This window comes from Otolemur garnettii, unplaced genomic scaffold, assembly GCF_000181295.1.
Source record: "Otolemur garnettii isolate 467f Iridium unplaced genomic scaffold, OtoGar3 scaffold00053, whole genome shotgun sequence".
Lineage (NCBI taxonomy): Eukaryota > Metazoa > Chordata > Mammalia > Primates > Galagidae > Otolemur > Otolemur garnettii.
In genome coordinates, this window is record NW_003852448.1 from 8,822,481 (window position 1) to 8,833,387 (window position 10,907).

Below are 10,907 nucleotides of genomic sequence, written 5' to 3' on the forward strand. Positions count from 1 at the left end.
CCATGGGTAGGCATATCCACCTATATGTGTGCATGCAGGTGTGGTCTAAATGTGTGAGTGTATGTCGTGTGTGCATGCCTGTTTGTGTCTCTGTGCATGTGAACATGGGTGCATGTATACATGTGTGTCTGTGTGCACACAGAAGGGACCCAACTGTACTGGGGAGGGAAGGGTGCACAGGAAGGCCTCTTATCTCCCCTGACGTTGTTTTTCATGAAGTAGCCTTTGACAAGCTCAGCCTGTCCCATCTCTGAGAGAGGACTGAGGTTTGTGGCCCTGGTTAGTGGCCACAATAGCTGGGCTTTCAGGGGGGACCTAGGGAGGAGGTGAGAACCCAGAGGGAAGCTTTGGGCATCACAGCCATCCTCTTTCCCTCCAGCATTGATTCTCTCTCAGCTCTTCCTGGAAGGACTGTGTGTTTTTATTATCTATTTGGTTTCCTCATAGCTTCCTATCCCTTAGGAGGGCCTCTGCTATGGCAAGAGCCCCTCTTGGAGCTGGTCCTCTACCCACCTGCACCAGGCTATAGCGGCACCCCCAGCCACCACGGAAGGAGTAGCTCCGTCCATCGAAGGTGAGGTAGTGGCCGTCCCCACCCACTGTACACTCGGCCGGGCAGGGGCCCTGGGTGCAGTGCCAGTGGCCATCCTGGCATATGCTGTAGGTACATGAGGGGGCTAAGCTAGAGATGACTCTCCAACATCCTGGTTCCTTCCCTCCCAAGTACCCCCCACCACTGGAAGGGGTGACAAAATCTTTAAGCAGGGCCATTGGTCATGCCAGGAGTGAGCCCAGGCCACTGTGAGGAAGGCCCTGAGCAGACTGGAGATGGGGAGGCGGGTTAAGGAGAGCAGTGAGCACTACATGGCCACCAACCCCAGTGAGGACGCACCATAGGTTACACAGCTGGCGCACAGTGTCACCGGGAGCATAGCGCTGGCGCCGGTGGTAGCAGGGGCAGCGGGCAGCAGGCACACAGAGGGCGCCATCCCAGAAGAGGCCATGTGGGCACTCACAGCCACTCACACACTCCGCCTGGCAGGACCCCTCCTCTCCCTGGCCCACTGCCTGGCAGCTGGCCGGACAGGGGGAGGCACAGTCTGAGTAGAGCTGGCCCCCAGGGCATGGGCGCTCTGTGGGCAGAGGAATGGGCCGTGAGTGGCTGCAGCTTCCACCAGACCCTGAAGAGCCCACAGGGAATGCATTTGGGAGTGGCAGCCGCCCTCAGTTTGGCAGAGTACGAGGTCCCAGCAGTACCACAGAAACCAGGCTTCCTCCAGCCAATGTGGATATGCTGCCTGGCACAGGCCTGGGCGTAGTTGGCAAAGGTGGCGCACACAGCCTCCTGCCGACCCTCTTGTCCACTGCCCACAGTGGGCCCTTTGCAATAGGCAAAGAGGCAGATCTCATGGTACTCAGCAGGGGGAACCTGTCAAGAAAGAATGGCTCCTCAGCCAATGAAGTCTTCTCTCCACCAGCACTCTGGCCTCTTGCTTCTACACACCAGACTTATAACCAAACAGAAAGCTCCAGAAGGCACCTTAGTGATCTTGTAGCAAACCAGCCTCTCATTCTCCAGAGATAGAGCAGAGCCCAGGAGAGCATGGTTTGACCCACAGCCCAAGGCAATCTCATGGTAGGGCAAGACCACCTGGTGGCATCTCTCTAGCACCCCCTAAACCACCACCTTCACCCCCTGGACTGGACACCACCTTTGCTCCCTCAGTTACCTGGGCATGGCATTGTTGGAAAGGGATGTCCAGGAGCTGATGGCACACATCCTGCGCTTCAGCCTGCAGCTGGCCAGGTTCCATGCCTGCCTCTGTGTTCCACAGGGGGCCCTCGCAGCCCTGGGCTGCCTCCACTGCATCCAGACACCCAGGCTGGGGACGGTCAGGTCAGTCAAGTAGAGTGGTGAGGGACATGAACCAGGACACCAGGAAAATGACCACTGCTCTCACACCTTCATCGGGGTCCCATAATCATGCCCACCAGCCCATACCCTGAGGCTGTGGGGAGCCGCAAGTCCAGGTGGGGAGGTGAAGGAACTGAGGCCCAGCTAGCTCAACAGGAGGCTCAGTGACTAAGTGATTCACCAGAGCTGCTCAGGGTCCCTGAGACCTGCTCCTCTACCCCTGCAGGTCTGAGAGAGGGCCAGGCTGCATCCTAGAGGACAGGCTGGCGATGGAGCCAGGACAAGGTCCTGGAGATGCAGGAGCCAGGCTGGGCTGAGAAGCCAGGAGAGGGCAGGCAGGAGAGGGAAGGGAACCCTGGGCGTCAGTCTCACCTCTGAGTCAGGGAGCCTCCAAGAGTTCCCAAAAGTGGCAGCTAACACGGCCAGCCCCCCACCAGGTTCCAAAAAGTCATCTGACAGAGGCAGAGACAGGGGTGCTGGAGTTGGGGGCTGCTGTCACCCCTTCCCTACTAGACCACCAACCAAGTCACACTCTACTCACCCTCAGGCCGGCCATTGTAGAGCCCACAGAGGCCTTGTGTCTGTCCCCAGAGCTCATGGTCCACAGAAATGGAGATGGAACCAGTCCTGTCCAGCCGTACCACGACCCCCAGGCCCCCTGACAGCACCAGCCAGTCCCCCAGCCACTGCAGGCTCAGCCCTGGGCAGGGAATGAGGTCACTGGCCTTCTGCATCCACACTCCCCTCCTCCCACCACCACAGCAGGGCTCAAAGTGCCCAGGGCAGGAGAGTAGGAGGGAAGGAAGGAATTATCACAATTCTAGAGAGTTCTGTATTTTTCCCAAAAGTATACACGTGTACTTTACAGCACAGAGACTGTTTTCCATCACAGCCTGCTGTGAGATGTTCATGAAGGTTGCAGACACTTTCTTGAGAGAGAAAACTACACAGCACACTCACACATGCATACACACTTGGACACACACACACAGGTGCGCACACAGGAAGCCTAGCTGAGACAAACGTGGGAGAGCTTCACATGGCTTAGCACCAAAGCACTTCCTCACCACACTCCTGTGAGGTAGGTGGGGAAACTGAGGTGCAGGGAGTTTAAGCAGAGGGACTTGCCTGTGGTCAGACTTCCCAGAGGAGCAAAGGGGCCCCAGGCAGTCTCTTGCTCCCATAGTGTCCTCACCATGGAGCAGCCGCGGCTCCCCTTCAGGTACCAGCTGCCCCTTCACCGAGACATTTCCACCCTCAATCAGCACCTCCTCGGGTCCCATTGTCACCCGGACCTTGGGGAGCGATACATAGTGGAGGGGGCATCAGTGGTTCTCCTGTGTCCACCTTCCTCCCTGTGGAGCCCCCTCTTGGTCCTTGTTTCCCTCCCTCACCAGCTGACAATGCCCAGGATGGGGGCACTGGTTGCCAGGCCTGAGGTGCACAGCCCAGCTGGAATCAGCAGTGCCCGCCAGGAGGTAGGTGCAGTGGCCCAGAAAGTGGTAGTGGCGTCCATCAAAGGTGCGGTAGTGGAAGTCTGACCATGTAACACAGGTGGCGGAAGGATGCTGGCGCTGGCTCCAGAGTTGACCCACAGCCCCTGCCAGGGGCTGCAGGAGGGCTGGAGGGGAGGCACTCACTGGGCAAGAGACACAGTGATTGTGAGCCTCTGAGCATGGGACAGAGGGCTGAGGTTGAGGGCACAGGGAGCCTGGCAGAGCGGGATGTAGGACAGCACATGGTCACTCTGGTGGGCCAGAGAGCAGGCATGGGCCCTAAAGAAAGGCCCAGAGCTCAGGAACTCCATGTGGGAGTGCTTGAGGTGTTGGCCAGGACTGTGGTCATTTGGCAGGCTGAGGCCACCAACTCACCTGGTAGGTGTTGCCTGGAGCAACTGAGGCAGGACTGGGAGCTGCCGTTCCACCAGCTACGTCCCCAGGGATGGGAACAGCACTCTTCCAGGCTTCCTGCCGAAGTATTAACCGAGTCTGCCCATGGCCGGCACTGCCATGTGGCAAAGCAGTGGCCTTCGGGACTAGCATCGTCGTGGAGGGCTATGGTGGGTGGAGGAGAGAATGGGGTGGACCCAGGTGGTAAGTGTGGGGGCAGCCTGCTACCTCCCCCACACCAGAGATCTGGGCTATCCTTCCCTGCCCAGGACCCCCACAAGGTACCAATGCCCTGCATTTGCTTAGGTGCTTACCCTCTGTGCAGTGGGCACCCCCCCAGCCTGGGCAGCAAGCCCTCACTGTTCGGTTCCATGTGGCAGGCCGGGTTTCTGGGGGTCTGTACCCACCAAGCAGGTGTGAGCAGGGAAAGGGAAATGTTAGAGCTCAGCCCAGTCCCATCACAGGGAAGGGCCTACAACACTTGGCCAACCACTCTGAGGGGCCTCATCATGTAACTTCCCTCCCTGGCCTCCCCTATGTGCAAGGTGAAAATGATGTTAGGAAGGCAGACAGCTCCAGGCCTTTGCTGCTCTGCCCAGCACAGTGCCATTCACTCACCCACCCTAACCTTGGAGCCCACCCAGGATCTATCTCCCAACACCTGCTCCGACCAGGCCAGTTCTGGTCCTCCCACACTCTCAGGGTGTCTAGCCTATTTTGCCTTTCCTGCCCAGCAGACAGCCCAGGCTCTGTCCTCACTCACTTATAGATGGGACAGAGCCCAGGTCCTGGGGGCCTGAAGAGTCCCACATGGCGACTCCCAGGCAGGTCCAGCTGCCAGCCCAGGCGGCTGTAGTGGTAGAGGCTGGCACACGGCACCAGGTCCTCCTGACGAGGGGCTACTTCCTTCTCCAAGTGGATGGTTTCTGTGTGCTCACACCACCGCCTGTCATGATGAGGACCCACAGTTGTTGCCACTGTTACCTCTGTCACTAAGTAGCCCTGTCCTGTGACCCTACTCCCAAGGGAGGTTATTGGTTAAGAGGTGGCTAAGGTTAGGAGGATCTCAATGGACAGGTTCTGGGGTGGGCTGCTTACCCGATGGCCAGTGTCCATGCCATCCCGAAGACGAAGGCAGGGAGCAGCATGGTGCCCTGCACCCCTGGTTACCTTTGGGGGAAAGTAAGGCTTGGGCTGGGGGAAGCAACGCTGCTGCTGATGGACAGGGAGTCAGGTCCTGCTCTTCATCTGCAGCCTCTGCTGCAGCTCTGCTGTCAGTCCTTAGCACTGGGGAGGCTTTATCCCAGCCTCATGCCCAGAGCACCAGCTGCCCACAACTGGATTGGACGCTCCCATGCCCTCACCTCAGAGGTCAGCTCTCCCAGGAAACAGTTCCCTTCCCACCCTCTCCTAGAGTATGTGTTCATGTGTGTGTGAGAGAGAGAGAGAGAGAGAGAGAAAGAGAGAGAGAAAGTCGGGGTAGGTGGGGGGGGGGGCACAGCCAGATATTCTGAGCCTCTGATATGCACAACCATAAATTAAGTTGGGACTCTGGGCAAGCCACCCTTCCTTTCTAGACCTCAGTGTCCTTACCAGCAAAAACTTTAGGGACTTCCCAGGGATACACAAATGAGACTCAGGGACTCTGAATTCTTTGAAATTGTACATGTATGTATGCACATTTTTCTGAGGAAAGTTCCTTAACTTTTACTAAATTCTCTTGGGAGTATGATCCTCCCAGCCCTGTTCTCCTGCCTCCTCTGCCTTTCTCCCACAAGGCACTTGGGCAGGAGGGCCAGTGAGCAGAAGCCAGGTTTCCAGGGTGGCTGGAGTTCTCTGAGAGTGTGCAGACAGGTGGACAGGATGGACCCTTTCCCCATGGGATCTAGTATTTTACTGCGTGAGTGGCTGGGCCCACCCTGTCTCTTCTGGGAAGGTCTCCTCGGGTCCCTGGGGCCCAGAACCAGGGAGCCCAAGTTCAAGAATTCGAGGAAGCCTCTGGAAGAAGTGCCTGTTGGTGGGGGGAGCTCTCCCAGCCCAGGGGCAGGGCTGAGCCGGATGGAGAGTCCGGATGAGAGGGGGCCAACACTGTCTCCATGGGGGAATCCTGCTTATATCCTGGTTCCAGCAGAGCTCTGAGGAGATTTCATTTCCTTTCAGCTCCTAAACCTGATGTCCCACCTGGCACCCTACACAGTCATCCCACCTGTGGGGAGGAGCAAGGTACTAGGAATAACAGCTGGACTGGGCATTCCTTCTCCTGGGCCACCAGTGGTCCTGGGGCAGAGGGTCCAGTGAAGCCATCAGGGGGCTCACCAATGATTAGGATCAGCTCACTCCAGGAGACACTCTCACACCCAGACTTCCTTTCATGTTTCACACACATGTACCCTCCCATGCACTGCAGCTCTCACAGGACAGGCACAGTGACACATTCTGCTCCCAGGTCCCTCCCTTCATCTCAAGGGTAGAACAGGCCTTGGGGCTAAGTCTGAGGAGGGAGCCCATGCTCTTTCAGGTACCCTGCTCAGGGCCTCTCACTCCACCAACTACTGATGGCAACCTGCTATTGTGTCATGCTTCTCTGTCTTCAGAGAGAGGATAGCCTGGGTTCCATGTGTCTTCATTCCACAGTATTCCCCATCCCGGGGATGGTCATGGTTGGCAGCAGGAGCAAGTGCACAGCGCACACACATGTTCCAGGCTCACTCCAGACTCTGGCTTCTGACCATAACTGATATGGCAGCATTTGGATTGGGAAGAAACAATCCAATCCATTAAGAGTCTCAGTTACCCTTTCCCCTAAAGGGGCTTAAAGTGAGGAAGCTAGAACCCAGGGGAGATGGGAGTTACATTATGGAGAGGAGTCTGGGAACAACCAGTGCAGATTTTAGCTCCAGAAGGACATGATTTGGGGAGTTTTCAAGAGTGGAGGTGCACCGGTGACAAGGCTGGGCCCAGGGATGGCTAGTCTCCCAGAAGCCCGACTGAAGACTGAGAGCAGCCCTCCACAGCTAACTGGAGGGGCTTTCCAGGCCAGCAGAGGGACCCATCCCCGGACTCCATCGGAGCCCTCCCCTGTCCCGGGCCCGCTCTGCGTCCCTGGGACACAGGGCCCGGGGTGTGGGTGGGTCTGGGTGGATCCGGGTAGAATCCGGGTGGATATAGGGGGCGGAGCCACAGTTTCCCAGACCGACCCCCCAGATTCCCCTCCCGGGGAGCGCAACGCCGCACACAGGGCTGGCACTCGAGAGGTGAAGACAGCAGCGCACACTCACTGGCTCCCTTCCCGAGCACCCCCTCCCCCACTACCCCCTCCCCGCGCGCTCCACCTTTCCCTGGCTCCTCCCTCGGTGGCGGCGAGCACTGTCCCTAGCAGCCCGAGTGCCCTTCCTCCCGAACGTCCTCTCCCTCCTCCCCTCCCTCGCCCCATCCCCTTCCCCAGTGCAAAGCTCTCACTTTCCATCATCTACTCTGGGCGCTGAGCCTCCAGACCATCACCTGCCCGCCTAACCCCGCGGTGCACCCTCCAGGCGACGCCACTACATTAGACCCCTGCCCCCATCTCCCACAGCCGCGTGCCCCTGGGCTGCCCTCCTGCTTCTGTCCCTCCCTCCACTCCTGCGCCGCTCCCAGCTCCCGCTCCCTCCGAGTCTTTTCCTCTCTCCTCCCCGCGAAGTTTCGGGGCTGTCAGTCTGTCAGTCTTTCGGGCAGCCCTCACCCGAGCTGCAGGCAGCGGGCGCCATTGTGACCAGAGGGGGCCAGGGCAGGAGGCCGGGGTGCCTGGGTCCCCGCAGCAGCCGGGAGACCTGCTGGCGCGCCAGGTAAGGGCGGCGGAGGCTCTGGGATGCAGGCGGCTCCGCCCGCTTCCTTCTCGGCGCTCACAAGAACAGTCACCTCTAGCTCAGTGCAGGTGACAGTTCTGGGGTAGGGGAGCAGACAGCGGAGGGGAGTGGAGGAGGAGGGTTGGGCGAACCTGCCAGGGCGCCGGGAGGGCTGTAGACTAAGAGAGAGGGACAAGGGGATCTGGAGGGAAGGGCGGAGGCTGGAGAGGACGCGGAGTAGAAGTCTGGTGGGAAAACCGCAGGAGGGTCCCCAAGGAAGCGAGTGGGGAGTCTTCCAAGAGGGGAGAGGGAGTGTGCGGGTTGAGGGGGAGGAGAGGAGAAAAGGAGGGGCGGTGGAGCTTGCGGTTTGGGAGGGGCGGGAGAGAAGGGCGCTGACAGGTGAGCCCGGGAGCAGGGGAGCGGGCTGGGACTCCGAGTGAACGTCAGGAGCCTGGAGACTCTGGGGACTAACAGACACAGGAGGCGGAGCGAGCAGGGGGAGGCAGGGGTCTGGTCGGCATGAAAACTTGGGAGATGGTGAGAAGAAGTCAGAGAGAAGCAGAAATGGGGAAGGGGCCAATGAGGGAGACGACAGGATGCTAAGGTGTGTTCAGATGGGAGGAGGGGGCGGGGAAAGTGCAGAACCGCTGGGAGGGTCCGAGTGAGAGGGTCAGCCTTAGACACCCCGGCTGTTTGGGGCCTGAGGACATGGGAGCTGGGGGGCGGCCTGGGGGGAGGGAAGAGCGGTTCTCGGGACTGGGGACCAAGAGGGAAGCCAAGCTCGAGCCGGCTGGGGAGGTAGAGGGGGAAGGGAGGCAGGGGCCTCGTAAGGGGAAGGAGAGCCACGGGAGGGAGGGGAAAGAGGAGGTTGGAGGGTGAGGGCTGGGGTGGAGGAGTAGGGAGGTGAGAGAAGGAGAGGAGAAGGAAGGGAAACCAGAGTGGAAGAGAAGGGGGAGGAGTGGGGAGGAGAGGGAGGGAAGGGAGAGAGGGAGAGGAAGAAAAAAAAAAAAGAAAAAAAAAAGAAAAAGAGAAGGGGGAGGAGTGGGGAGGAGAGGGAGGGAAGGGAGAGAGGGAGAGGAAGAGAGGGGAGGGAGAGAAAAGAAGGGTGGGAGGCAGAAGAGGGGAGAGGATAAGAGGGGGAGGGGAGAAGGGGGGGAGGGGAGGAGAGAGCTGGGTGGAATAGAAAAACTAAGAGGAGGAGGGCGGGTGTAGGGGAGGAAGGAAAAGAGGAGGGGGAAAGGAAGGGAGAGGGTGAGCAGCTAGGGAGGGGAATGGAGCGAGGGAGAACCGGGAGGGCAGAGAGAGGCGGCCTAGAGCTGGGGGGTGAAGGGGTGGGAAGCAGGGATGGGGGAGGGAAACGCAGCCACTGACTGCCCAGTGAGGAGGGTCAGGAGGTGGTGGCTGGGGAGGACGGGCCAGAGGGGCCTTGAGGGGGTGGCCAGGCGGGTGCGGAGAGGGCGGGCGGGAAGAGCCGTAGGGGCGGGGCAGCGGAGGAGCGGGTAGCCAGCCCGATTCGCAGGGAGAGAAGGCGGAAGACAGAGGGAGCGGGGAGGGGAGGGGCAGAGGGAAGGCTGCCCGGGAGATTGGGGGTGGGGAGTCTGCTGGGGGAGGGGAGGCTACTGGGGGAGGTGCAGGGAGGGGAGCACAAGGAAGGTGTTCTGGCCTGGGGAAGCCCCTGGGAGAAAGGGATGGTTTTGAGGTAGGGGTTTAAGGAGAGAAAGCAAGTAATTTCTTACGTTTTAGGAGGTCCCTTCTCTGAGGACCTCCCCCACCAGTAGCACTAAAATGACACTCACCCCCTCCGCTGGGCTGGCTCCTATTTCACCAGCTCCAGCACTGACAGCTGGAGGGCCTGGGAGATGAAGTTTCCTACTGCCCACCCTGCTCTCTCACCTTCTCCTGCCTCTCCCCAGAGAACCAAGTAGTCTTGCACTTCCCCAGGCAGGGTCACGGGTGTGGCGCTGGCCGTGAGAGAACTGCCAGGCCAGGGGGCAGTGGCTCATTTCCAGAGCTGACCTGAGGTTGCAGAAATGGCTTCAAGGCCTTCTTCTTGAGCCATTTTCAAAGCTCTCTCTGCTTTCTGAAATCCAGTTTCCTTCATTTCCCCTATTGTCACCTTTGTAGATCCTGGGGAGAGCCAGTAGGTAGACAGCACCAGGGCCCAGGTGGAAGCTGTCCAGGAAGAGTCTGAACAAGGCTGCCTTTTCTCTGTAGGGACTGTGGCTGATCCCCAGGAGGAGCTGCTCTGGGTTGCCATGAGAGAGACCTTGGAGGCCCTCAGCTCCCTGGGTGAGCTGGCAGATGGAAGAAACTTGGGGGGAAGTTGGGTAGGAAGATTCAGGGTTCTACAACTCAATAAGCACAGTCACCCTCTGGAGGCTCCCCCTAAAGCCCAGAGGGCAACATCTTTTTCCATTTCATCAGGATGTCTTTGAATGCCTGGGACATGGTGGAGGCTGTGCTAGCTTATGTGTGTACATGGGCACTCACAAAGCACTGTGATACTTACATCATTCTGTCTCTTCTTCTGTCATTGATTCAACTGCAAGGGGCTGAGGTTGATTCCTGACCAGGCTGCTAGGAGGCCAGGGATGTCCCTTGTGCATGCTGCCTAGAGACCCTACCTTCCTGAGCAAGTCAGGAAAAGCTCCTTGGGTAGGCTGGGAAAAGGAAGAGCCCCCGCCTCTGATCACCAGTTTTGTACTGGATGCTTTACTTGGACCCATCTTTCTGCCTGTGACAGGATTCTCTGTGGGACAGCCAGAGATGTCCCCCCAAAGTGAGCCCAGAGAAGGATCTCATAATGTCCAGGAGCAGATGGGCTCTTCCAGGGAAGAGAACACTCTGGGCACATGCTCAGGTAAGAAAGTGGGGAACATGGTATCCCTCCATCCATCCAATATTTTTTGAGCACCTACTATATGTTGGGTGCTAGTCTAGACATTTTGATATACCTTTGTGGCCACATAGACTAAGATCCCTGCCTTCAGGGAACTTAATCCTAGTGAGTTTCGAGAGCCAACAAACAGTAAATGTAAAAATAAGGGAATCTGTAAACCATGTTCAAAGATAAGAAGTCGGCTCGGGGCTAGGCGCCAGCCACATACACCCAAGGTGGAGGGTTCAAATCCAGCCCGGCCCCCCAAACAATAATAGCTGCAACCAAAAAATAGCTGGACGTTGTGGAGGGTGCCTGTGATCCCAGCTACTTGGGAGGCTGAGGCAGGAGACTCGCTTGAGCCCAGGAGTTGGAGGTTGCTGTGAGCAGTGAAGCCATAG

General features: G+C 58.5%; 2 protein-coding genes across 3 annotated transcripts in view; one reads left to right on the forward strand and one right to left on the reverse strand.

Annotated features, from left to right (window-relative positions):
- Window positions 1–4,952, reverse strand: part of SSPO (SCO-spondin) — a 50,289-nt gene extending 45,337 nt beyond the window's left edge. Inside the window, exons 1-12 of the mRNA XM_012806484.2 lie at window positions 4,903–4,952; window positions 4,568–4,750; window positions 4,119–4,201; window positions 3,783–3,969; window positions 3,310–3,550; window positions 3,111–3,210; window positions 2,457–2,615; window positions 2,288–2,367; window positions 1,731–1,883; window positions 1,258–1,429; window positions 893–1,133; window positions 514–658 (exon numbers count right to left, since the gene is read on the reverse strand). Coding sequence (XP_012661938.1) covers window positions 514–658; window positions 893–1,133; window positions 1,258–1,429; window positions 1,731–1,883; window positions 2,288–2,367; window positions 2,457–2,615; window positions 3,111–3,210; window positions 3,310–3,550; window positions 3,783–3,969; window positions 4,119–4,201; window positions 4,568–4,750; window positions 4,903–4,952 — 1,794 coding nt within the window. The remainder of the gene's footprint in view (window positions 1–513; window positions 659–892; window positions 1,134–1,257; window positions 1,430–1,730; window positions 1,884–2,287; window positions 2,368–2,456; window positions 2,616–3,110; window positions 3,211–3,309; window positions 3,551–3,782; window positions 3,970–4,118; window positions 4,202–4,567; window positions 4,751–4,902) is intronic.
- A 5,127-nt stretch (window positions 4,953–10,079) lies between these two features.
- ZNF467 (zinc finger protein 467) overlaps window positions 10,080–10,907 on the forward strand; it is a 6,282-nt gene continuing 5,454 nt past the window's right edge. The window contains exons 1-2 of one of the 2 annotated variants that reach the window (XM_012806466.2): window positions 10,218–10,283; window positions 10,372–10,488. In XM_012806466.2, coding sequence (XP_012661920.1) covers window positions 10,395–10,488 — 94 coding nt within the window. In that variant the 5' untranslated portion in view covers window positions 10,218–10,283; window positions 10,372–10,394. Of the gene's footprint in view, window positions 10,489–10,907 lie in introns of both variants that reach the window. The other variant, XM_012806465.2, reaches the window with a different exon arrangement.